The 23,994-nt window shown below is 38.6% G+C and overlaps 1 protein-coding gene across 8 annotated transcripts in view; it reads left to right on the top strand.

Annotated features, from left to right (window-relative positions):
- Positions 1–23,994, top strand: part of USP22 (ubiquitin specific peptidase 22) — a 91,909-nt gene that overhangs the window by 20,086 nt on the left and 47,829 nt on the right. For 2 of the 8 annotated variants that reach the window (XM_086854518.1, XM_086854520.1), the window contains exons 2-5: positions 11,298–11,430; positions 15,029–15,120; positions 22,729–22,842; positions 23,396–23,440. In XM_086854518.1, the coding sequence (XP_086710644.1) occupies positions 22,764–22,842; positions 23,396–23,440 (124 nt within the window). In that variant the 5' untranslated portion in view covers positions 11,298–11,430; positions 15,029–15,120; positions 22,729–22,763. Of the gene's footprint in view, positions 1–11,297; positions 14,459–15,028; positions 15,121–22,728; positions 22,843–23,395; positions 23,441–23,994 lie in introns of those variants that run through there. The other 6 variants (XM_086854516.1, XM_023936868.2, XM_086854522.1 and 3 more) reach the window with 4 other exon arrangements.

Here is a 23,994-nt window from a genome sequence, read left to right on the forward strand (position 1 = left end):
TTATGAGTTCTGAAGTACTGTCAGAAAAATGCACTGTGGAATGAAGAGGTGGCATCATGTCTAAAGTGTTCTGTCTTGACGGTTCCTGTTCTGCAGAACTCTGAGCAGTTTCAGGAGCTCAAATAGTTTTACAATTTTTTTAAAGTTTAGATTTTCAGTTATTTCGGGTTAAAGCTGTGTCCCTTTTGAAAGATCACTAACAAATGCTTGGAGCTGGCTATCAGACATAGTTCTTGGAACTCCCCAGTTGCTCAGTAAGACAAGTCTTTTATGGGGTACAGCATTAAGGAGTTGTTCTGGTTTATTTGGTTTGGTTTTTTGGTTTTTTTTTTTTTTACTTTTCACATACTCCTGAAGACACAGGATTTGATATATTTGGTAGCATAAAGGCAGATGGATTTTTATCTCACCAGGACTGGGTAGCACTTCAACTGAAATATCATCTTCCATTTCCATCTTTCATATTTTAATAGAAGCTTTAGAATTTCATGCAACCTAAAAGAACCTGGTGTTTACACAGACAAGTTGTCTAATGCCCACATTGTTTTCATGCTTTACATCAAGGAAGGAAGGCTTGGTTTAGTCCCTGTACTTTTTAATTGTGTTTTGACCCTTTCTTCTGCAGCCCTTCCAACCCCTTCCTTCAGAGCAGCGGAGGGTAGGTGAGGCAGGCTTCTCTGTAAAATATGGCAAGTCAAATGGCAAAAAGTAGAGGTACCTTGGGTTTGATTTATTCCATCCTTTAAAGAGAAAGGAAAATAATGGAGAAAGCTCTGCTGTTGATATTATGAAATAGACTTTCACTGTAATTAACAGCCTGGGAGTTTTTCTGCATGCTTTTCTTATCCTGGTGTTGCGAAAGCTTTCTGTCCTGCTGGGATTTCTTTTTGGAATGCAGAGGTGTGTTCTAGCTAAAAGCATGTGCTTTGCCTAATAAGCTTTCCTAGCCACTGAGCCCAGCTGGCTGCTGCAGTCTGCATTTGTTTTGTCTTAACTAATTTTTAAAGCCATGCTTTAAGTGAAACTAACACTTTTTACATTAAATGACAAACCAAGCACAATGTCCATAAATGAAACTCAACACTATAATCTACTAATTTTTGCTTTCAGTCGGCAGCATTATGTATCCAAGCAGCCTACTAAAAAGGAAGATGTGGAAATAATACTGGTGGGATGTGAATGGGGCTAAGCTGAAGGGATCAGCCTTTGTTGGAGGGAATGTCTATGTTGAGTTAAGGGTTTAGCACTTCCTCTCATAAATACAGAAGATGAGTGAAGAGAGTGGGGCCTGGCTGGTCAGCACAAAATGTTCTTGTCAAATCTTGGTATCTTTTGCTGTAGGTGATGATGAGTGTCATCAACATGTAGCACTTTGCTGGAGTCTCCTGATGGGTTAACTTTCAGGGTTGCTGCAGTCTTGCAGCTACCTTGAGTTGATAAAAAGTGTTCAAACACTCTGAAATTCAGCCAAATCTTTCCAATTTGATCCAAATTATGAATGAACAGAAGAAATGCTGGAAGGTAAAACATGAAATAGAAAGTCTGTTTCAAAATACTCGTGAATCATTGTTTACAAGTCTACAACAGTGACACTGGAATTGTTGTGCAAGTTTGTTCTTCGTGAATTTGTGGAAAATAATGTTTTTGTTCTGACTTTGTGCTGAATATGAACATTTTTCATATAGTGCTAGTCAAATATACAAAGCTCTGGCCAATTCCTGCTTGGCTGTTAGTTTCAGTGGAGCTTTTTTAATACGATGCAGCAGCTGCTTGGAAATTAAATGAAAGAAAAACCAAACCCATAACAACAATAATAAAACCACCACCAACAAAATATCTCTGTAACCTCATTTGGATAGTTATTCACAGAAATAAGGGCAGATTTTTTTTCTTCTAGTGAATTCACATTGCTCAGAGCTGCTATGAGCAGGAACTTCTGTTGCTGTGAGGGTGAGTGGCATCTGACCTGCACACAACTATTCTCCTGGTCCTTGCAGGCAGCTGTGTGAGCTGGGTCCAAGTGAAGGTTTGAATCTCTTTGCTGGTTCTTTTTGCTGCTTTTTGAAGAATTGCATCTCAGTGAAGCTCTAGACCTCTTTTTTTCCTTTACACGAATGTCAGTGGACAGATTTAGGGCCTGGATGTCAACTCCATTCACTTACAAGTTTGCCTCATGTTTATTAAATTGTGACTGATCAGAATCACAGTAAGTTTTTTGGAGTCAGAATTACTGAGGATGACACCTCAAAAAGACACAGGTAATTGCATTTGCACGATTGAAAAAAAGTAGACTTTTTCATGTGATTTAAAAGAAAAACATACTTTTTTTTTTCCTTAGTAGCCCTCCTTTTAGTAATTTACTGAAGAGACTAATCAAAATATCAGGATGAATTTCTGACTGCTCCATTTTAAAAATTTCAATTCAGAAATTTGTCAGTTTAGGTTGCCTGAACTAAGCAGTGGCACTAATGTATAACTAATCTATTAATGGCCTACAGGCAGCTGTGAGAAGAAAATATATGGATTTTTACTTAATACTCATGATCAGTACATTAAGAAAACAAACAAACAAAGTGTTGTTGAGTGTGTGGATATTGGTAGCTAAAAAAATCAGAGAAGATCTCTTCAGATGTAGTCAACAAACTGCAGTGAGGAAAGAACCCAGAACTTGCTTCTGTGAGGGTGTCATCCTACACTCTTCCTATAACTGAAACCTTGTTAAAATACATAATAACCAAGTGGTGTCTTAACAGTCCTGATACCAGTGGGGCACACTGGATGACATTTTTGTTGCTTCTTGGTTCCATATATGTGATTCTGAACTTCCCTGTGTGGGAAGCACCCCTTCCCCAAGCCCTCCTTAACCACAGGGTATAGAATTCCCTGTGCCCTGATCTCGAGAGGCAGTCACAGTTTATCAGCACCTTCCTCCCAATGAATTCTTTTGGGAGGAGGGTAAAATGCACATATTTTGCAAAACAAGTTAATGTTCTAAATACATCACGAAGTGTTAGAACATAGTTGGCTGTACACTCTGTGGAAAAAGACAGAAGATCTTTGCTAAGAATCTATCGCCCACCTTCCTACATACTTTGTGATTAATGTTTATTATATTATTGTGGGACTGCAGCAATTTGCTAACTCTTTAAATGGATAAAGGAGTAAATCCCTGTCATGAGAATGCTGCTTTCCCAGCTGTTTTTTTCTGAAGATACTTTCATTCATCTTACCAGTTTTAATGTGAGAATTCTAAGCTCCTTTTCTCTTCCAGAACATATTTTATGCTCATATTGCTTTAATAATGTTTTTTCTATGCTGACCTGCTTGTCTGTAGAGTTCAGAATATCCATCTGTCTAAATCTTGTCTGCTAAAGGGTGAATTGCAATTCTGACTACCTCTGTCTTATCTCTGTAACTTTAGGCTTGCAAATTTGCATAAAAGTTTAGTAGTGAATGAAAGACCTCTTATTTAGCTCTAGTAACATGAATTATTGATTTGTTTTGTATTGAGGCGTGAGGAAACAGTAAGCTTCAGCTTACTGGATATCAAACATATTCTCTGCAAGCACATTGAGAATTTGCTTTCATTCTTCGGCTGTTCCTCAGCAGTAATGGCAGATTGGTTTGAAGTATTCCTGAACATAAATACTCAGATGCTGACTGCTTTAAAATCATAAGTGAAACTAGACAAGCAGAATTTCTAATTTCATATATATGTCATATATTAGAACTCAGGTCTTGACAAATCAACAGTGGATGTACCCCATTCAGTGTGGCACTGGGGATTTTAAAATCAGAGCTATTTGGGTTGGAAGGGATCTTAAAGGTCAGTCAGTCACTAATAGGTGCTGTCTGTCATTCTACTGCTGCTCATCTTCTACTGTTCTTTTTTTTTTTTGGCTGTATTTGTCCCACAGTTAAGTCACACCATGGAGAATCTGTGCTTTAGCATCATCCCATCCATCTTTCCTACCAGCAGAATTGCTTTGACTTTGATCTGGACTAATTAAGTGCCTATTTTTTATGGCATTTTTATAACAGATAAAGAAAAGATAGCTGGAATATGTGTACTTTTCCAAATGAGCCTGTAGGAGTTTTTAGGGCTCTGATCCTATGTATCCTCAAGTTTCTTTTTTCTTTCCTTACTGAAAGGATGCTATCTAGAGTATTTCCATCCAAGTACTGTAGCAAACTTCCCAAGAGCATTCCTGTTTTCATAGGAAGAATCCCATTTCTTAGTTTTTACACAGGGCAAAATGTAATCTCTGCAGCCTGGGCAGGCTTTAATAAGACTCTGCATAGCATCAGGCAGGTTTGGCTGTTTAGCTTATTCCTTGAATTGCTTCCCCTGCCACGTGCCCACAGAAGAGATCGATACATTACCTAATAGGACATTTAAAAACATTTCCACGATTTGCTGACGTGGGGGAATGGTGAGGGAAAGGAATAGATTTTGCACTCCATCTGAGCACACACTGCTGCGGTCTTGGCGAGCCCCTTGTTCTCGTGTGGAATTTGCTGCTGCAGTGGTGCATTGCAGGAAATAGATAAAAATCAACACACAGAATGTATCCATGCAATGTGTATATCCAGGGAAAGAACCATGCATTTGAACTTGAAGAAGCTTATGTGTTTTCACAAGGCAAATAGATTTCCCACTGCTAAAAGAATCTTACTACAGAAGGACATGTGTTTTAATTTGAATAAGGTCCATTATTTAAATGGTTTAAAAACACAATAGGCTCTTAAATGCATCTTTTATGGAGTACTTGAGAAATCATTCAAGGTTTGTAAATGCTGGTGGAGTGGATGAGCACCTACCAAAGGAGAAGCAAAGAAGCAATTTCAGCATAGTCATTTGAATTCCAGAGAATTACTTTGTTCTTGTTGAAATAGAACTTTTTACTACTGTGACTATGTACAGGAAAAGCAGAATTACATTTTTAGAGCATCCTCCTATTTTTTTGTCTAGCTCACGCTGTCTTTTAGATCGCACAATTCTTCCTTTCCTCCCAAGTTTAGTTTCAGCCTTGAACCTGTTGCAGAATTTTGTGTAAAATAAAAAATGGGAAAAGTTAAAAAAACTACAGAGATTCAATATCCATATCTTGAAATGACACATCATCCAGAATAAGGACAGCAGGAGAAAAATATGTATGTAGAATTAATGATACCTACTCAGTTCTCTGTTTTGCCCCCAGACATAATTATTAATTTCATCTGAGTTACGTAGTTGTAGGTTGATTTGCAGTGTTCTCTTGGTGAGAGCCCTTGAACCAAAGTCATGTTTTTGTAACTTGGATAGACTTTGGCTACAACATGGTTCTCATTTAACAACATGTCTTCATTTCAGAGTGAATTCAGAAATATGTCTTATATTTTGAGTATTGTCCATGCATGTAATCCCTATCAGATGAAAGGGTAAAAAGTTTCTTCAAGTTGCTTTCTAGCATGTTCAGTGCTTTCCTTTTTCTCTTCCACAGTTTTTTCAGTTACAGACAGAAGTAGGACTCACTGGAATCAGCAGCAAGCTGCTCACATGGTCATAATGGTATATTTTTATTTACACTCCATTTGAGAACTGTGATGTTATTTAACAGCTTAGGCTATTTCATCTTTAATTATAAATTGTGATACTGTTGTCTTCAAACTTCAAGCAGATGGTCAGAGCCAAGTGTCCTGTTCAGTCTGGGAGAGCTGTGTAGACATCTCCTCTCTGCCTTTTTTTTTTTTTTTTTGCTTCTGCTGCTATCTAAACAAATGTTTAGAATAATCTAATTTATGAAGTTACCTGTGATTTTCTGAGCACTTACAAAACTCAAAAATTCTGTAACTAGTACACAGTTTTACTTGTACAAACAAAACCTTTAATGGGTACCCCTCACCTCAGTGGGTTTGAAAATAAAATTTACAATATTGGTGGCATGTTCTTTTAAAGACAAAATTGACATGTCTAATTGGACAATATCATAATTAAGACTTGGTTTCAGGAAGTGAGTGAACAATACTTGAGTTTTTAATTATTTAAAGCTGATGTGTCAGAGCAGTGCACTGACTCAGTAACTGAATCATCCTATCAGCATTGTGGAGGAGTGATTTATATGCCATATCATGGAGAACTGTAGAATCAATTCCCTCTTTTTGTCTCTTCAACTCTAAGAACATGGCTTTGAAGTTTTAATTACTTAAATTTCTGACATGTCCCAGCCCCTGTACTGGCGGCTGATGGATTTGTGACAGACTGGTGTCAGGAACACAGCACAGGGAGTCTGGGAGTAAATACAGACTAAGGAGTGACAGAATTGTTGTAAGGCAGATTTGACCCATTTTTGATACTCTTGAGGTGCAGAGTACTCAAGAGTAATAAATGCTCTGGGCTGTGCTTTAATACTGGCTCTGTCCTCCCACAGGGCAGAAGAAATACCACTCTTGGAATAGCCATAGGGTCTCCATCTTCAGCAAGGAGAGAAGCAGTGGTTGGTTTCATGGCCTTTTGTTATTATCTGTCCTTATTTCCTTTCAAAAAATAGGCCAAGGGAAGCACACTGTTCATCACTCAACATGAGCTGCTGTGGCTGCTTTAGATCTGGAAGAGAATTGGTTGCAAGATGAATGAATAAGAATAAAAATAAAACTCTTGTGTCTAGGCTGTGATCTAAACATAGCGAGGGGAATAGAATAGGCAAAAATTCCCGGAGAGGATTGACTGTTCCTAACATGTGAATATTAAGGCCTGGAACACTGAATATGTGAGGAAATGTTTAAATTTTGCTTCAGTGTCTTGATATGTGGCCCAGTGGTGGTATTTGCTCTTCATATAAAAAAAAAAATATTCAGTCTAAGGTCTCTGACTTTTCTGGTTTGGGTTTGTTTTTTCTTCTTTCCCCTGTTCTGCTGTTAAGGTAATGAACATTGCAAACCTTAAATCAGACTCTTCACTTTTGTTCATATGTCTGCAAAGGATTAAGAATTCAAAAAAGCAGAGTTTTATTGCAGGAACTGTCACAGATTCCTAAGGCTCTGCACAAGTGCTGCTTTCACCTTTTTTCAAATCCTCTGAAGCACAACCTTGTAAGGAATAGTTTGGCAGAGCTGAGGTAACACTTCTGGAGCACAAACATTGCTTCTGGGGAACGAAGCAGGTTATGGTGGTAAACTTAGGCATGGAGAATTTCCCACACGTATTCTCTAGGTAGGCATATGTAGACCTGCCCAGCAACTTAATCTGAGACTGTTCTCAGCAGACTGAGAATAAAGTTGTTTCTGAAGAAGGTTTGGACTGGAAAATTAAGTGTACCCACAAAACACTTTCAGTAACGATCATAATATGTTAGAAAATTAAATACTTTCTCTTTCTTTCTGATGTGTCCAAACACTATATGTGTTTTACACAAAAGACTTACTTTAAAAGATGGGGAAATAGATTTAGTTTGGGAAGCTTTTACTTTCCTAACGCTACAGATTTGTACCTGATCCAGCATTGCAGGCATCCATAAATGGTGTTTGCTTTAAGTTTGCCTTAAGAATATCCTTCTTTGAGTTACTTGTGTGTGACAACACCTTCCTTATGATCTTTTAACCTCCCAAGCCTCCCACTGTCTTGTTAGTATTACCTCAATCATCTTTTCCCCTGTACCTTTGTGGTGAATATGTTTTGCAGACTGTGAAAGGTAGGAGGTCTTTGGCTTATAAGCTCCTAGCGAAAAACCTCTCTTTTCTGAAAGTGCTTTGATATATTTAGTGTGAGCATAAGAGGCAAGGCTCCTAAGTACCTCAGTGGAAAACTTATAAAAAGATGTTTTCCTCTTATCATATACAGTTAAATAGAAATTGTACTTCTAAAGCTATTTCTGAAATAGCTGCAAATAAAGAAGGAGAGTTTGTGGTAGCTCTCGGATCCTTCTTGATTTTCCTGCACTATTGGCTTTGTAGTTCATTTCCATTTCCATTGCCATTGGTTGATTTGAGGAGCCAGTATCACATGAAGTTGAAACAGGTTTGTGGGTCACACAGGGACTGATGCTCCTGTCCTGTGTGACCTTCTTGCTTTAGGTGGAGCCTGAGCTGGCCCAGGACAGCAGAGCCAGGAGCAGGAGCTGTTGGACTGAGAAGTGCAAGGGCAGAACCTCAGTGGATGTGTTCACTTTCTCCACTGCTGTTATGATGGTTTGATGGTAAACTAGTAATAAGCTGTTCTGACAATTTGGGAAGATTTGGAGTGTCAGCACTCTAGGTTTTGACTTAGTGATGCCTGCTTCTTTCTTTTTAAGCTCATTTTGTATCATGAGCATTGAGAGCAGTGTTTTAGAGGTGCACTCTTGACTTATCTTACAGGTGATCACAGCCAGTTCCCCTGTGTGTGTGTCATGTACTGATGTTTGCACCTTCTTTTGCTGGCCTAAACCTCCTCTGCAGAGGGTACAAAACCATCCTGGGGTCTGGACCTGTGAGTTACCCCAGCCCTGGCAGCAATACAGGACATCAGTAGAGGGTGAAACACTGCAGAGGGATTTGAGATGCTGTCAGAACTATCAGTAACTCTCTGTATGTGCATACACACATATTTATATTGTGCAGGACCACTCTTTTCTATCATTTAAAAAACTGATTATAATCTTCCAGAAGGAGATTCAAGTTTCTGTGGTTGTGGTCAAGTTTCTTCTGGTTTCTGTGTGTGGTTTGTTGGAATATCAGAGCAAAAATTAAGGGGACAGACAGAGGTTTGGTATGGATTGAAGGAACACTGGCTGTGGATATGAGGACAAGGGATTTTGTATGGGGGTGAAAGATAGAGAGTGGGGAACTTGAGGGTGAGGATAATACAGGAGAGAAACAGGAAGGGAGCAGAATAAAATGAGGAGGGAGCAGCATAATACTGGGAGAGGGTGTGAAGGAAGGGGAAAACTCTTTGTCATGGATAAGGAAGGGGTGTTGCTGTATCTTGGAGGAGAAGTGATAGGTTGATAGCTGAAATCCTGGTTGAGTTCCCTGAAGTATCCAGATCATAAGCAAGACCTAACTTGCTTTTTTAAAAAGTTGAATCCTGTTTTAAAACAAGCTGGAGACTGTATGGATCCAACTGATTCTCATTACTCATTTGCAGTATTCTGTTTTATCTTAGACTGTAGCCTCAAGAGATATGAGCAGGGGTGGGAGTATTATGAAACAAAGTAATTTGATTATTTGGGGTGGGGTAGGAGGGTGGCAGCTTTGTTTTAACTTAGCAAATTGTTTAAAAGCACAGACAGATGAAAAGGAGACCAGCTAATCTGGTTTAGAATAGCCACTATGGTTTTTGATATTGATTTCTTTCTGCATTCTGTCTCTTAACCTTGTTTTTTTACAACTTTTGAAAACCCATCTTGAGCTATACTGAGCAAATAGGAGGATGTGGATAAAATAGCTTCCTTTCAAGACATGATTGAACTTTTATTTCAACTTACCACTAAATTTCTTATATATTCTTCATCTGTTAATCTCCACTGCAATAAAAACTCTTTAAGATACAAATTTTCTGCCTTTCAGCCTAAAATGACCAGCTTTTACATGCTTGTTATGTCATGTGTTTACAATACATTTAATGCTAAAAGATTTATTTTTAGCTGGCTCAGTAAAATAGCTGGTTGCTGGAGTTGTTGTCATAGCAGCAATCTTAACAGATAGGCTGATCCTATTTAGCTTTTGCAGCCAACAAGCGGCCGTTAGGCAACAGTTTGACAGTTCTGCAGCATTTTTCTAAAGATGGAAATTGTGCTGGTGGTGGTGAATTTTTTTTGGCCCAACTTTAAAATATTTCTTTCTGTAGGTGTGTGGAGTTCGATTCAACATTTTCCCCTAACAACTTATGATAACTTTGAATACACAACATGTGAGATTCAGAATTTAAGTCTTAATTTGTAGGAGCTTGAAAATAAATTACATGGTGCAACATATTGCAAGCTGTTTTGATGATTTTTTTAAAAAGCCAAAAGTATTCTGAGAGAAAAATGCCAGACTAGAGAACAAGATTGTGCATCATTTATTCAACAGTAATTTTAAGTCATGGCAGACTGGGTAAATATTACTGAAGAATTTTGTGGGTTGTTTTTGATGAAATGCACTGCCTGGGTTAGATGGTATCTTACAATTTTAGTAATCCAAATTTTTATTTTTTTTAGTATGAAGAGAAAAGGATCCTTCGTTGACAAGCAAAGAAATAGTATTTTCAGGTTAGGCTGTAAAACCAGACATACCTCCAAGTGTTCTTTGTAGCTCTCAGCTGTTACAGAAACTTGGTTGCCCTTAGACATAGGTCTGAACACAGTTCTGAGATGAAAAGTGAATTTAATGCAAGGAATTTCTCCTGTCTGTAACTTCCAGTCAGATGGTATTGAACCTAAATTACTTTCAATGTGGTTGGGAAAAAGACTTACTCTCAAAACTCTCTTAAGTCTCTTATTAGACAGAGTAAATTAAAAAAAATTATTGAAGTCATTTAGTTTAACACTAAGATGTGGGTTTGGATGCTGTTGGCTTAGAGTGCTTCAAATATGATTGAATCAAAAAGTGTGTTTAACCTTCCAATGACTTTTTTTGGTCCTTAAGCCTCACTCATTAAAACGTATTGCTATCATAGACTGTCATATCAGAGGTGTGTATTTATTAATTTCCAATGAATTGAGGCAACTTTCCTCAGACCTGCCCTTTCTGGGTAGTTTTAGGGAATAGTTCAGCCCATTGCTTTCAGCTCCTGGTTCAAAGCCAGTCTCAGAATGGCAAAGGCAACTTCTGTTACTCTGGCTGGTATGGATTTGATATTGCGCCATGGTTTTGTGGACTAATGTAGAAAAATCTAATGAGGGAATCTGGCAGAATCTTCCAGCAGAAAAATGAAATATCATACCCCCACACACTTTAATGTTCAAGTTATATTACAGCTTTTGAGTGCATCAGTGAAGTTGGTGCTGTGAAAAAGCAGAGTTGTTGCTGTGGTCCCACCACCAAAACTCCTGCCTCTTCACCACTTAACCTTCCTGCTGGGCAGCTGCTTTCCCTGGGTTCTGGTGTTCATCTGAATTGTGAGACCTGCTTCCTGATAGGACATGGAAATCTGTTGGACAAATGGACAAGTTTTCTCTGTTATGTCCAGCTGGTGGTTTTTTCACATGAGGACAGAACATTTTCCCTGCTGTTCTGTGCTGCAGAGCACCAGAGACACCCAGTGAAAGGGAAGGGCGGCCTTGAGAACTGCACCCGGTTACCTGGGCTTGGGGATGTGTTTCTGTCATTCACAATCTCTGTCTGTTTTGCTGTTTCAGGCAAAGTCGTGCATTTGTCATATGTGTGGTGCCCACCTGAACAGACTCCACTCTTGCCTCTACTGTGTCTTCTTTGGCTGTTTTACAAAGAAACATATTCACGAGCACGCGAAGACAAAGCGACACAATTTAGGTGAGTTCTCATCCCAATGGTCCTCATCATCCTCTGTGTTATCCCTGTCTGTTCCAGGCCAGTAAAGTGATATTTTCTTGTAGTTACCTCATTGGGCAGAGAGATAATTTTATTTGTGGTTTGGGTTAGTTTAGTGGCATTATTCTAAACTTGGTACTTAAACTTCCGTTGCATCACTGTTAAGTTTATCTTCACAACTTAAAATTTCCTTAGTATCTTGGTATTTATGAATTAATGTCATATATAAAAATGTGAGGAGGCAGAGTTTTGGGGTTTTTTTTCCTAAGTGTTAAAAATGGTGGGTTTGATGCCTGGAACTAGAACATTTATTTCAGTAAACATTTTTTTCAGGAGGTCATGTTCACTTCTTTTCTTGCTGAGGAAAACACCCATCATTTCTATCACAAAGAAGGCTAATCAAGTAGCAGTCAGAATTATTTAAACTGCTGAAGTTTGGGGGCGGGAGAGGTTTCTTCATTTTTCTCTGTTTGCTTCTTGTTTCTATTGGGGTCAGGAACCTATGTTATAAGAAAACAGTTTAATTATTTATATTATATTAATTAATATGGAGTACCTTTCCCTCAACGGTCTCAAATAATGCTGGTTTCAAGGCCAACAAATTCTTCTGTCTGCTTTGGTGCTGTTTCATGTTCAAAACCAAAAGCTTTTGGTTTTGTTTCAAATTACCTATTGCTCATAGTTCAGAACATATTTGAGTTATAATGCAAAATCCTGATCTATAGTCTATGTTAAAATTCTGTTTTAAAATGGACGGGTATAATTTTTCTCCAAATCAAAATACATTCTTCATGGAGTGATGTAAGAAACAGGAAAAAAGGCATTTTTTCATCCCATAAATTTCCTCTTGACCAACGTGGCCACCATTCCTTATTTAATTTATCCTAAGTGCTTGTGAAACAAACTTTATTTTCCATGAAGACAGAGAAGCTCCAGAAGGCCAACAGTGCTGTGTACTCCTGTGCTTAAGAAATGGGTGTGTAAGTAGACTATTTATGGAAAAGATGATTTAAACCAGCAGATCGTTATAGTTTCTTCCTCCATATGTGTCAAAAAAGAAAAAGATGAGGCTCAGTAGTGGTATAGTTTAAGTTTGTAAATGTCTTGAAAAATAGAATACTGGAAAGTAGTACTGGAAATTCCATCATGGTATGACTGAGAGTCCTGGGACTGCTGAGCTTACAGAAGAGGCTCAGGGAACCTCATGGGTGGGTACAAATATCTGAAAGAGGGATTAAAAAACATGTCTTGGGCTCTTTCCAGTGGTGTCCAAGAGGCAGGGAGGACAAAGTGAAATACAGGAGGTTCTGTCTGATTATCACCTGATTGTGAGGGTCACTGAGGACTGGAGCATGTTGTCCTGAGAGGTTGTGGAGGGTCTGTCTGTCCCCAGATATATTCACAATCTCTGTGGACATGGTCCTGGGGAGCCTGGATGTTCTGGATGGCTCCTGCTGGAGCAGGAGCTGGACAAGGTGACCTCAGAGGTCCCTGCCAACCTCAGCCGTTCTTTGAAAACTGAAAATACCAAACCAACCCTGTGTAACCTCTTTTAATTGCTTTTTGCAGAGTGTGATCTCAAAGAGCTTTTAAAGTCAGTTCATTAGCTGAAATTGTTTTGGAATATTTATCAACACAGAAGTGCAAATTATTTGAGGTAAAGTTGAAGACTTTCTGGTAAAAGAGGTATTTGGGTGTGTGTATATATATATATATATATATACAAAAACAACCTTTTGTGCTAATACAAGTTTATGGCCACACTTAAGGTTTAAAAAATACTGTGCTAAATTGAGACTGTCAACAGTATTTACCTGTTTATTTGTGGACGCTTTGTAAACACTGTAATATTTTTACCACTAAACTCACCGTATATTTGGAGAACTTTTTTAAAAAGCTTTATAATTGCACTCATTCTCAGCTACTGTTTGTGTGTTTGGGAAACTTAAATTCAAGTTTCTTTTTGTACAAGACAGAATTTGCTGTTGTCTGCTGTAATGAATTAGCTTCTGTTTCCTTAAAGGAAAACCAAAACTGGATGGATGGAGGAGGGAGATTCTTAAAGATGCTGTTGCTTAAGGACTGTTATAGTTATTGTCCTGACACTAGACAATTAAGGCTGTGTCAGAAAAGGTACTTCCCAAAAGGGATAGCCTTTAGATAAAAAGGGCAAGAATTAATTAAGCCAAAGCACAAAATACTTTACTGAATCATCCCCAAATGGATTCTTCTGCAGCTAAATATAAATTACTTGGTGCACAAATACACATAATGTGAAGACTGTGCAAGTGACTGCTCGATTTCTAGTTCTGGAGATTCCTTTCTCTCTTTTTTTTTTTAATGTATGTTTTGGTGTTTAATTTCCAGCTGCATGTGAAATGAGCTTTAAAAATATTTTTGTAGTTTTACTAGTGCTTTTGGTTGCTTTTCCTGCTGCAGTTTTAGTTGGGAAAATAACATCTGATAGGCAAAAACAAGTTAAGTGCTTTGGAATTTCAAAACGAAGAGGAATTATTTTAAAGCACTTGGTGACTTTTTGCTGAGCCAACATCAGTCTCCATGGAGACAGGCAGGAGCTGCACATTTAATCACAGTTGTAAGAAATACCATGGATTTCAGCTGTAACAGCTGTCTGAGCATGGCAGGGATGTGTTTGCAGCTCTCTGCTGTGTCTTTCAGGAAGCTCCAGCATCATATTCCAGAGTGGTGTTAAATACATCCCTTGCTATCTCTGCTTCCCTGAACCATCTAAATTAGGCACTCACAATCTGACCTTACAGTGATACCTGTGCTCTTGAATCTGCCTCCCTGTTCTCAATGTATATTAATAATACTGTACTTAATGTATTCCTTGAATTGTGGATGTGGGTGACGGGTAGGTGAGGTAAGATCCAGCTATAGGAGCTGCTTTTTTTAATCTCTGTACTGCTCAGTCTCTCTCAGTCAATTTCCAGGACAGTCTGATATTCCCACTGGGCTCTGTGTGTCTTTTGTGAGGAGCTGTGAAATGGTGAGAGCAAAGTCCTTACTGATTTCTTCTGTGATTTTTTTGTATTTTTGATCCTGTCAGATGTTTCCTTTTCCCCACCTCTAGGAACCTGAACTTTCTTTAGCTTTTCTTATTGAAACTCTTGTATGATTCTCAGTATCATTATTGAACTTCACTTTTCCAGTCCTACTGTGTTAATATCTGGTGCCAGCCCTTTGGTGCTAATGACTCTGATTCTTAGTTAATATACTTTAATGATTTCTATTTTGTATTTCTTAATCTGCTGTTCAACACAAAGCTGATGCTCTTACTTGGGAGTTAAACTCAGGGACTCCAAAACTTCTTTTCTGATTGGTGTTACTTATCTGCCTCTTTCATGGTTGGAGTTTCACTCATGATGCTATTGCCTATTTGCTAAGTAACTTGAAATCCTTCTGGAGCCATTTTGATTATCCTAAATGAATGTGTGCCATCAACATACCTTGTCATCTTCCTAAATAATCCTTCCAAATCAGGTTCAGCACCTGGGGAATCAGCTGGTGGATTCTATCCTTGTAAAAATTGATGATCTCTTCCTTATGTTTTCTACAGCTGCTCAGTGAAGGAAAATACACAGTAACTTAGTCCCAGAGTAGCAGAAGCAGCAAGATGTCTGTGAGCAGTAGCTCTAAGAGAGAAGAGAGGTTGGTACTATAAAGTTCATCTCAAAACTGTAGCAGTGATTAATTTATCAGTTTCCTGATTGGGACTGAAAAATCCTGGGGAGACACCAAATGAAGTTTTCTTTCTTTCTGAGTGAATTTTTCTATTACATAATGTTATTTTTCTTAACACACACTCTTAGCTGCAGAAAACCCCACTGGTATAGGGCTTAGGACAATGTTACAAGTGGCCATTCTGAGTTAGACTAGTTCGTTTATGGTATCAAAGCTCTGTGTAGAACTATTTATTTAAACTCCCTGCTGAGGAGCCAACTCATGCATGTCCATGCTGTGCCTCTCTCTATTAGAGATGCACTTTTAACACCTGAGCAGTCTCTGAAACAGCACCTCTGATGCAGGTTTTGGATGAAGTCTTGATCTGCTCTGAGGCCTCAAGCTGTCGTTCAGGAATTGACAGAGGTGCATTAGCAGGAGTGAGGTTCAGTGGCTTCAAGACTAAGCAAGAAATAGTTGGAAGACTGAACTATTATTCCATTTCTAGAGATGTTGGCAAACAGTTCATTATGGAGTTGGTCCTGTTAGAGTACATTCATTATTTATTAGATCACAAAATGTTGCTTGAGGAACTGTTTTCTTTAACTATATGCTGATGTAAAATTCAGTCCAATAAATACATTTGTGGTGAGAGGAACTGGGTGGGTAAGCCTGATGATAATGCTCATAGATTAAGTTGAGGATTTTTGGTACAATTGAAAAAGCTTCTACTTCCTGTAGAAAACAAATTATTTTTTTCATCTGATTCAGAGGAAACATGATAGAAAGCTCATTTCTATACTGAAGTTGGTAAAAGGGAAAAATCTATTTATTGGTGTTAGTGCATACCTGTCTGAAATTTAATGTATAGAAACAGAACACTTCTGTAAAGGGATGACAGCAAAAACTGTTTAATTTTCATTTGAATTGGAAGATATTGACTGTAGTGTTGATTCTGCCAGTTCTTTTTTAAACAGCAAAGATTTTCATTACACCCAACGTGAAAAGGGCAATTAAAGCTGTTCCCAGCACAGTTTACTGCAGTGCTGGAGTTGCAGTTTGGTTTTTCTGTTCACATCCAGGCTCAGAAAGTTGTAGAAAACATCATCTAGGAATTTTACCAGCCTCTTGATTTTGAGTTCTAATGCTTTACTTGGTGATGGTGTGGAGAAGTCTGTTGAGGAGATGAAGGTGAATAGAAAGCAGCACACAGTGTTCTGTTCTGTCGGAGATTGATTGTGTCACAGGAATGTCTTTTTTGATAATATAACTGATTTTCATAGAAAAAAGGAAATGCACTGAACCTGACTTGTCTGGAGCAAGTAAAGGATTTGACATTTTGCTCCTTGGAAATTATTACTTGAGGTAGAAGTGGCAAGGATCAATATGAGAATCATGGTGCATAGCAGGCAGAAAAAAGGGAAATTGATGATGAATGAACTGAAAGCAGAGTGTGTAGGACACAGACTTAACTAGCAGATCCAGTCCTGGTTTACTGCTATTTTCTAGTAATTGAGGAGAAGGAATTTTGTCTGTGTATGAAATTCCTGGTGGTCACAAAGTTCAGAGGTGTTACTTGTACTGAGGAGGCTGGGTAGCCTTGTGAATTAAATAACCTCAGTAACTCCAGCAAAAAAAAAATGAAGTGAAATTTGATAGCAGAAGGTACAAAATACTGTACTGACATTATTCAACATAATATCCTTGTGATGCCAGCTGGAGGACCATTGATGGGAAGAGGAGGAAAAGGAGGAAAGCATTTTGGATGCATAGGTCAGTTGCAGGATCTGGCATGAACTTCCAATATTCCTGATTGCCATTAACAATATTTGCTGCTCTGGGATGTACTGTGCAAAGTATTGCAGGGAAATCCTCATTTGCTTACGTGAGGCACATTGCAGCATGACATTCCTGGGCTTCAGCTCAAGCTTGGAGCCAGACTGGGCTCGCAAGGAGGCAGCAGGAAAGTTAATTGGAACTTTCTTCTGCTGGGAGCTGCTCTGGAAGGTGCAGGTAGTGATAAGCTCCTGCCAGCCATTCCTCAAAAGCTCCTTTTAGTATCAGAAAGGACTCCTGAAGAGTTCTCTATACCTGGAATATTCTTACCCCTCAGAAAGCAAACTTGCTGATTTACCTGTGTATTACCAGCTCTGGATGTATCTGCTTGCCTCAGACCCAGCCACAAACTTCTGTCCAGTTCTGGATCTTGCTACTGCTTCTACTGAAAACAGTGTTTTTAAAATAAGTCTCCACTGTTGTTCAGATGAGAATATGCAGATGAGTAGAAACAGTTTGTATTACATCATGTGCAGCTGCTCAAAACATGGTGACTGTGCTTTGGGGATTCTTCCCCCATATTTCTGAAAAAAAAACAAACCCAGCAAGTTGAAGTAAGGGAGTGTTTAACAATTTTTCTCCTTGAAACCTGAATAATATTTTGTGGGATCAAGAAGAGGTGCTGTAGCAGGAGGATTTAATTCTTCTCAGTTTTCAAAGGTTTGCTGCAGAGAGGGGAACTGTGGAAAGTTGTAGGGTCAGAGGAGGGAAGGGAGAAGACTGACAAAAGGTAGAATATATTTTATAATCGGACAGCGTAAGTATAGGAATGCTGCAGCCTCCTGTGCAGCATATTGGGGCATGCACATACATGTAGGTACTGTGTGTATACAATCCATGTATTTCTGAATGAGGTCAAGGAGCTAGAATTAATATTCCACTCATAACAACTTAACATAAAATGGTTTGACACACTGTGGTTCCTCTATATTAACAGTTAAAAGCATATTTGCTATCTAGATTCCAGAGGGATACCAGGACATTTTTTCTTATCTTTCCTGGCTTGGATTCATATGGAGTTGTAGGATGATATTCTAAACCATCACAGAGTGTACAGCACAGAGGGCTGCCCATTTGGCTCCTGGTGTTAAGTGGTTTGCAGGGTAGTATTGGGTGCTTGCCATATTTGGATTGCAGGCAAATCAAATTTAAACATTAAAATTCTAGATCCATATGGATCCAATAAGCATCTTGGAGACTTCAGAGCCACAAAAGCACTTCTCACCTGTTGGCTCCTGGTGTGAAAACAGAAGAAAAAGCAGCACTTAATGGAATAGTTTTATTTTGAATATTAAGAGAAGGTAGTGTGGGAGGGAAGGATAATGCTTGACTATGACTGTTGTTTTTAATGGGGATGAAAAGATTTTGGCAGCAGAAGGAAGTTTGGGGGTTGTTTTTGGTTTGGTTTTTGGGTTTTTTTCCCCTAACTCTAAATACCTGCAGTTCTCAATGGCTGGATCATAATTTAGCAAAAGTAGTCCCATTTCCACCTCTTTTCATCCTTTCTTATCAGTTTGGGAATTCTGACCTGTGGTACAGATTCCAGGTGCCAGGAAATTGTGAGGAAGAAAATCAGATGCCTGCTTTGTGCTGATAGATCAGAGACAAGATCCAGTGGAGAACTGGCTGAAGTTTAACAAATCACTTCTTGGGAACCTGAGCCAATTACCTGGAATGGGTTTAATGATTAACACTCAAAGTGAGAAATCAGGGAACATGACTTAGCTTTGGATATTAACTTAAAATGGTCTGAAAGAATTGCCAATTTAGCCTCCTTTGTTACAGAAGTTGAAGAAAATGCAGGTTTCTTGCATAGAACTCAGAGTGTGTTGATTTGAGGTTGATAATACACCAAGACTGAGTCACAGAAACTCACAATGGAATTAATTTCAGTACAGGTAAAAACTGACCTGAATTCTGAGTTGCTGTGGGACTCTACTTGAGTGCACCCAGTGATCCAAGGGAGGTGATACCAAAACATGATTTACAAATATCTCAAATCTCATGAATGGTATTGACTATTATGGTGACGTGTCCCGTTCCCAGCCGTGCAAAGTCAGTTCTTTTAAACTGTGTGTTTCAAAAACTCAACACCCAAGGTTTTTCAGCTAGATGAGATGTGCACACTCTGGATGTGGCACACTTCCCTGCTTTTGTTGTGTTCCCATCATCTCTGGTCTCTTTAACATTTTCACAAGGACATCAGTGGATGTAGTTGGAAAAGTAAAGCACTTAGGCTTAAGTAAAACACTTTACTTGGCTCCCAGATGCAGTTTGAAAACTTTTTGCTGCCAGATTTAAACTTTCACCTCAGAGCTGTTGTTTTTTAAAACTTTGTGTTCCTTGCACCAGTAGATAAAATTGTTGTTGTTCCTGCATGATCTTCTGTGCTGCCTCCTTGTTTTTCCAGGCTGATAGTTTTATTTTTAAATGAAAAATAAAATGTATTTTCATTCCTCTCTTGGGTTGCAGCTTCTTATAATTTTGTATGTAAAGGGGTACGAGGAGGGGAAGCTTGTTGTAATCACAGAAGGTATAAAAGCAAAGAAAAATGTTATATTCCAAGAGGTCTTTTCATTCTTAAATTGCTCTGCCTATGATAGTAGGTATTTTGAATTCCTAAACCAGGAATCTAGATTGATCAAATTTAATAAAATGACATTGTGATTTTTTAAAATTGCTTTTGGTTCTTCCTTGTGAAAGAAAAAGGTAGGTTTCTACTTAATGTATATTTTATTTTCCCAGGGTAGTAAATTCTCTGTGTGTGTATTAAGCTAAAACTGAAGTTCACTGATTTCATCCCCCTGTACTTTCCTGAGAGAAGGTTTGGAGTAGTTTTAGGAAAAGCAGATCCTGGAAGTTGGGAGTAGCTGCCATTCCTAAAAGAGATGTTCATGGTGAGGAATGTGAGGTATCCTGGCAGACTTGGCAGTGGGTTAATCCAAAACACCTGAACATTATTCCTAGGTTGGTAGTTCCCAAACTTCTTGTGAATTTGAGGCCTTTTTGTTAGTTTTGTGATCCAAAATATCAATGCAAATACCAGTGGTGAAATTTGCTGCACGTGCATTCTCATGCTTTACTGTTGTGTTTTTTACAGAATTTTTTGGCCAGGTGTTGCAGTTTAGGATAGAGCTTCATGGCACGTTAGTTTAAAACAAAAAAAGTTTAGTCTAACAATGAGATGAAATTTGTTTCATTTCCCCCAGTCCTTTGAGGGAGAAAGTTTTGTGTGGACTTTGTCCTTTGGGTGTGGTTTAACTTCAGTCAGTACTAAGGAATTGCTCGCTTGGGAAGTTTGTCATTAAAACTGTCCCTTCAGTGGTTCCTCTGTTCTTCTTCACCTCAAGACAACCAGCATAAGAAAGTCTAAGTGTATTTCAAAGGAAAAAATCAAATTACATTAACCCAAAACAATTAACTTCCAAGCTTTCTTAATGGACTCTGTGCCTGAGCAGCTGTGTTCTGGCTCCATGAGAAACTCCTGCCCTTCCTCCATGCTGTGGCCGGGCCTGTGTGGCCACCTTGTCACTGGTGCTTGAGATAATTTGTCCAAAACCCCTTGCAGTCATTAAAAAGACATTGGAACTGTTGGCAAATGTACAAGTGCATTGTTCCCATAAGTGTGCTGGAGAGAGGATATTTCCTCAAGAGTCCTTAATCAGGTACTGAACAATTACAGCTTTAACTCCACCAGTGTTTCTGTGAAACTTTCTGATCCTTTACACCAGAAATTCCTCCTGCTCTGAACAAGTGGTTTGTGGAAGGTGGTCTCTTGTTGATTTAGATCTTGACACCTCTGTTTCATTGCTCAGGCATGTAAATCCAGGAAGAAAGGAAAAGTAAGGAATCCTCTGAGCACAGCTATGCCTACACATTCTGATGGTAAATTGTAACTATTAGTGCTCACAAAATCCTATTTATTCAGTATTCTGCCAGCCCTGTTCTATTCTTTGGGGATCTGTTGGTGGGATGTTAAAAGTACGTGGAGAACAATATTTGGTTTTGTGTTTTAAGATGAATACTTTGGATTTTCCGCAGCTGCTTTGTAGAAAACTGTGCAGAACTGGTAATGCAATAAGTAATGGAGTAAATATTGTAGAACTCCAATGGTCTGTAAGTTATGATATACCAGCCCCCCAGCTGCATAGTGTTTCATTACTAATCCTCCACCAGAGCTCAGTCTTGTCTCCTTTTGGGATATTCTGCTAAAGGAGTTTATTCAGTCCTCTGGGCATCATGGTGAAATATTCTGGTGTTGGGACATTACACAAGGTAATGAAAATCCTGAGTTTGTGACTTAACATGAGGTAACACAGTCCTTGTCCTCTTCCACAAACTGAGTGTCGTCCAAATAGGCAGGACAGATGAATGGAGCACATCAGCAAGATAAAAAGACTCTTTAAAAGTAATTTGGGTTTATTGAATAATAGGAAAAGTATCAAGCAACTGAAATAATCATTGAGAAAGTGAGTTTTAAAACAGAGGAAGGAGGGAAAAAAATATCTTGTAACAGTCTAAAGGAGAGGGACAGCAGATTGTGAGGGGGTAGAGGCTGTGAAGGATGGAGGAGATGGGGTTAGAAAGGAACTTTACCAAAGAACCTCACCACAAGCACTGCCCCACTAATAGTGCAGCACAGAAACTTCACCTGTGTTTGCCTGCTGAGATCCATGGCAGAATTCCTGTGCATGGCATGTGGTTTGTCTTATTGAGCACTTTAGAGTAAAGCAGTGCTGTTCCTCACAGGCCACCTAATGTGGTAATGGTTTCCTGTGTTTAAAACAAGTTTCCATTGCAGTAAGACTATTCTAATAATGCTAGTTATCTGGAAATAAAAGGAATTAAAAAATGAAATAGATGGAAGCTCTGCATTTGAGGGAGAAGGGTGATGTGTTTCTTCGGTGTTTGCTGGTGCAGATTGTGTTTACGTAAGATTTGTTAGTGCCCACTGATTTTTAACTTTCCAGTGATTGTGGCTTTTTTTCATATCTATGTACTGAAAATCAGCAGTTTACCATGATTACTTTGCACTTTTTCTATGGTATATGTTGGAGTAAACTGACATTTCTCAGCCAGGTATTCATTTTGTTTCTTGGCTTTCTTTTGCTTAAGTTTGTGCAAGAAAAATATTTTTAACATTGGTCAGTGTTCATTTGTTCTGAAAGCATGTGTGAAATGAAAAATTGAGACAGGAGTAACCTGTGGAATAAACTACCCTGGAAAACCTTTCCCCTGGAGAAATAGCTTTGAATTTGCAGTGCTGTCTTTTGTTTGAGCCTTCATTTGGATTTTAACTTGGTGCTTTCTGATTATTTTAATGGCCTCAAAGAGAAATTGCTGAAGTCTTAGGAAGAGACAGTTCAAACTCGTCACCTCTTACAGGGCTGCTTCTGTGTGCGTTGTAGTCAGTCACTGTCCTGATGCTCTTGGTAACTCAGGTGTTTGAAAGGTAAATTATGGATTACAAACAGCTTGAAGACAGCTGATGCTTTGTTGTCCTGTACAGTTTTCTTGCTGTGCCAGAAGCAACTGAATAACTCACACTGAAACTGGAAAAACGTCTGGGGTTTTTTTTTTTTTTCTCTTTTTTTTTTTTTTTTTTTTCCCCTTCCAGATTCTAAGGTTCAGATTTTTCTTCTTTTGTGGACTGCTTGGAAGAAAGAATTGCCTGACTTGGAAGCCTGCTTTAAAATGCCTTCTGGTTTATGAACTCACATCTTTTTTTCCCTCCTCCCCAACTTCCCTTCTGTTTTGCAGCCATAGACCTTTTGTATGGGGGTATATACTGCTTTATGTGTCAAGATTACATATACGACAAAGACATGGAACAAATTGCCAAAGAAGAACAACGAAAAGCTTGGAAATTACAAGGTTTGGTTTTCCTGCCTGAATTTCTTGTTTCTGTTTTTAATCATACCTATCCCTCCCATTTGTTCAGTGGCAAAAAGACACTAAGGGGAAGAGTGAGCTCTTTAGAGAGAGTAGTGCAGGCCATGTTAGTTAGAGATGTTAGTTCTTGCTTTCCTGGAGTCAGACTGGGTTTAACACGTGCACCACACCTAATTGTAGCAAAAATATTTTATTTTTAATTGCAATAAAAAATATAGAAATATGTAACATTATTCCTGCAAAATTTGCCATAATATCAAAAGTTAGCTCTGTATTAGGTAGAGAATGTAACAGTCTGCTCCTTTAGGCTTATTTACATGGTATAGGGCAATGAATCTGTTCCCCTCACATGAAATGCCACCCTTGTGTGTGATTTTTTTAAAAAACTTTTTTTTTAAATAGAACATGCCAGCTTACTTACACACCTGTGCTTTCATGGTACACACACAGTATCTGTGTAGAAATATTTACACACAAATATATGTACACACATTTGTTTTATTCAGTTTGCTTTCCCTAATTTTTTCTTTTTTAGCCTTCACCCCAACAGTGGTTTCTCACTACCAGTGTACAATGACAGGTAAGAGGCGTGGGCTGGCGACGCACCTCACTAACAAGCGTCCCTTTGCTGATTATCCTGCCATTTTAGACATAAATCACAGTTAAGAATGCCAGTTTTATCGTGCAAATCGTTTTCCTCTTGTTTGGATATGTTCCAATGATTGAATTATTGCAGCAGACTTGATTTCATATGCCCTTTCCTTGATAGAATTCCTCCAAAACTTTACTCTTTTTTGTTTTTGTTTGGAAAGGAAATATCATTTATTCTAAGCTGAGTAGTTTGTAAGCATCAGTTTTAAAAGCTTGTCATCTACCATTTCCAGTGGCCTCTGGGGGGTATGTTTTCTTAAAGTGGGAAAGTCTGTATTTGAAGACAGATGACTTCTGTCTAGTAATGTCTCTTCCGGAATCCATGGCATCCTGTTTCAATGTGACAGCCTTAGTCAGGGCTGATATGACTTCAAACCATTCTTAACCTCATTTCCAATTTTAAAAATAGCAGCTAACATCGTATTAACGAGAGCTTTTCTGCTGGCTCAAAAGATAGCTGCATTCACTTGGTTCCTACTACAG

The sequence above is a fragment of the Cyanistes caeruleus genome, chromosome 17, assembly GCF_971803275.1.
Source record: "Cyanistes caeruleus chromosome 17, bCyaCae1.hap1.1, whole genome shotgun sequence".
In the NCBI taxonomy this organism is placed as follows: domain Eukaryota; kingdom Metazoa; phylum Chordata; class Aves; order Passeriformes; family Paridae; genus Cyanistes; species Cyanistes caeruleus.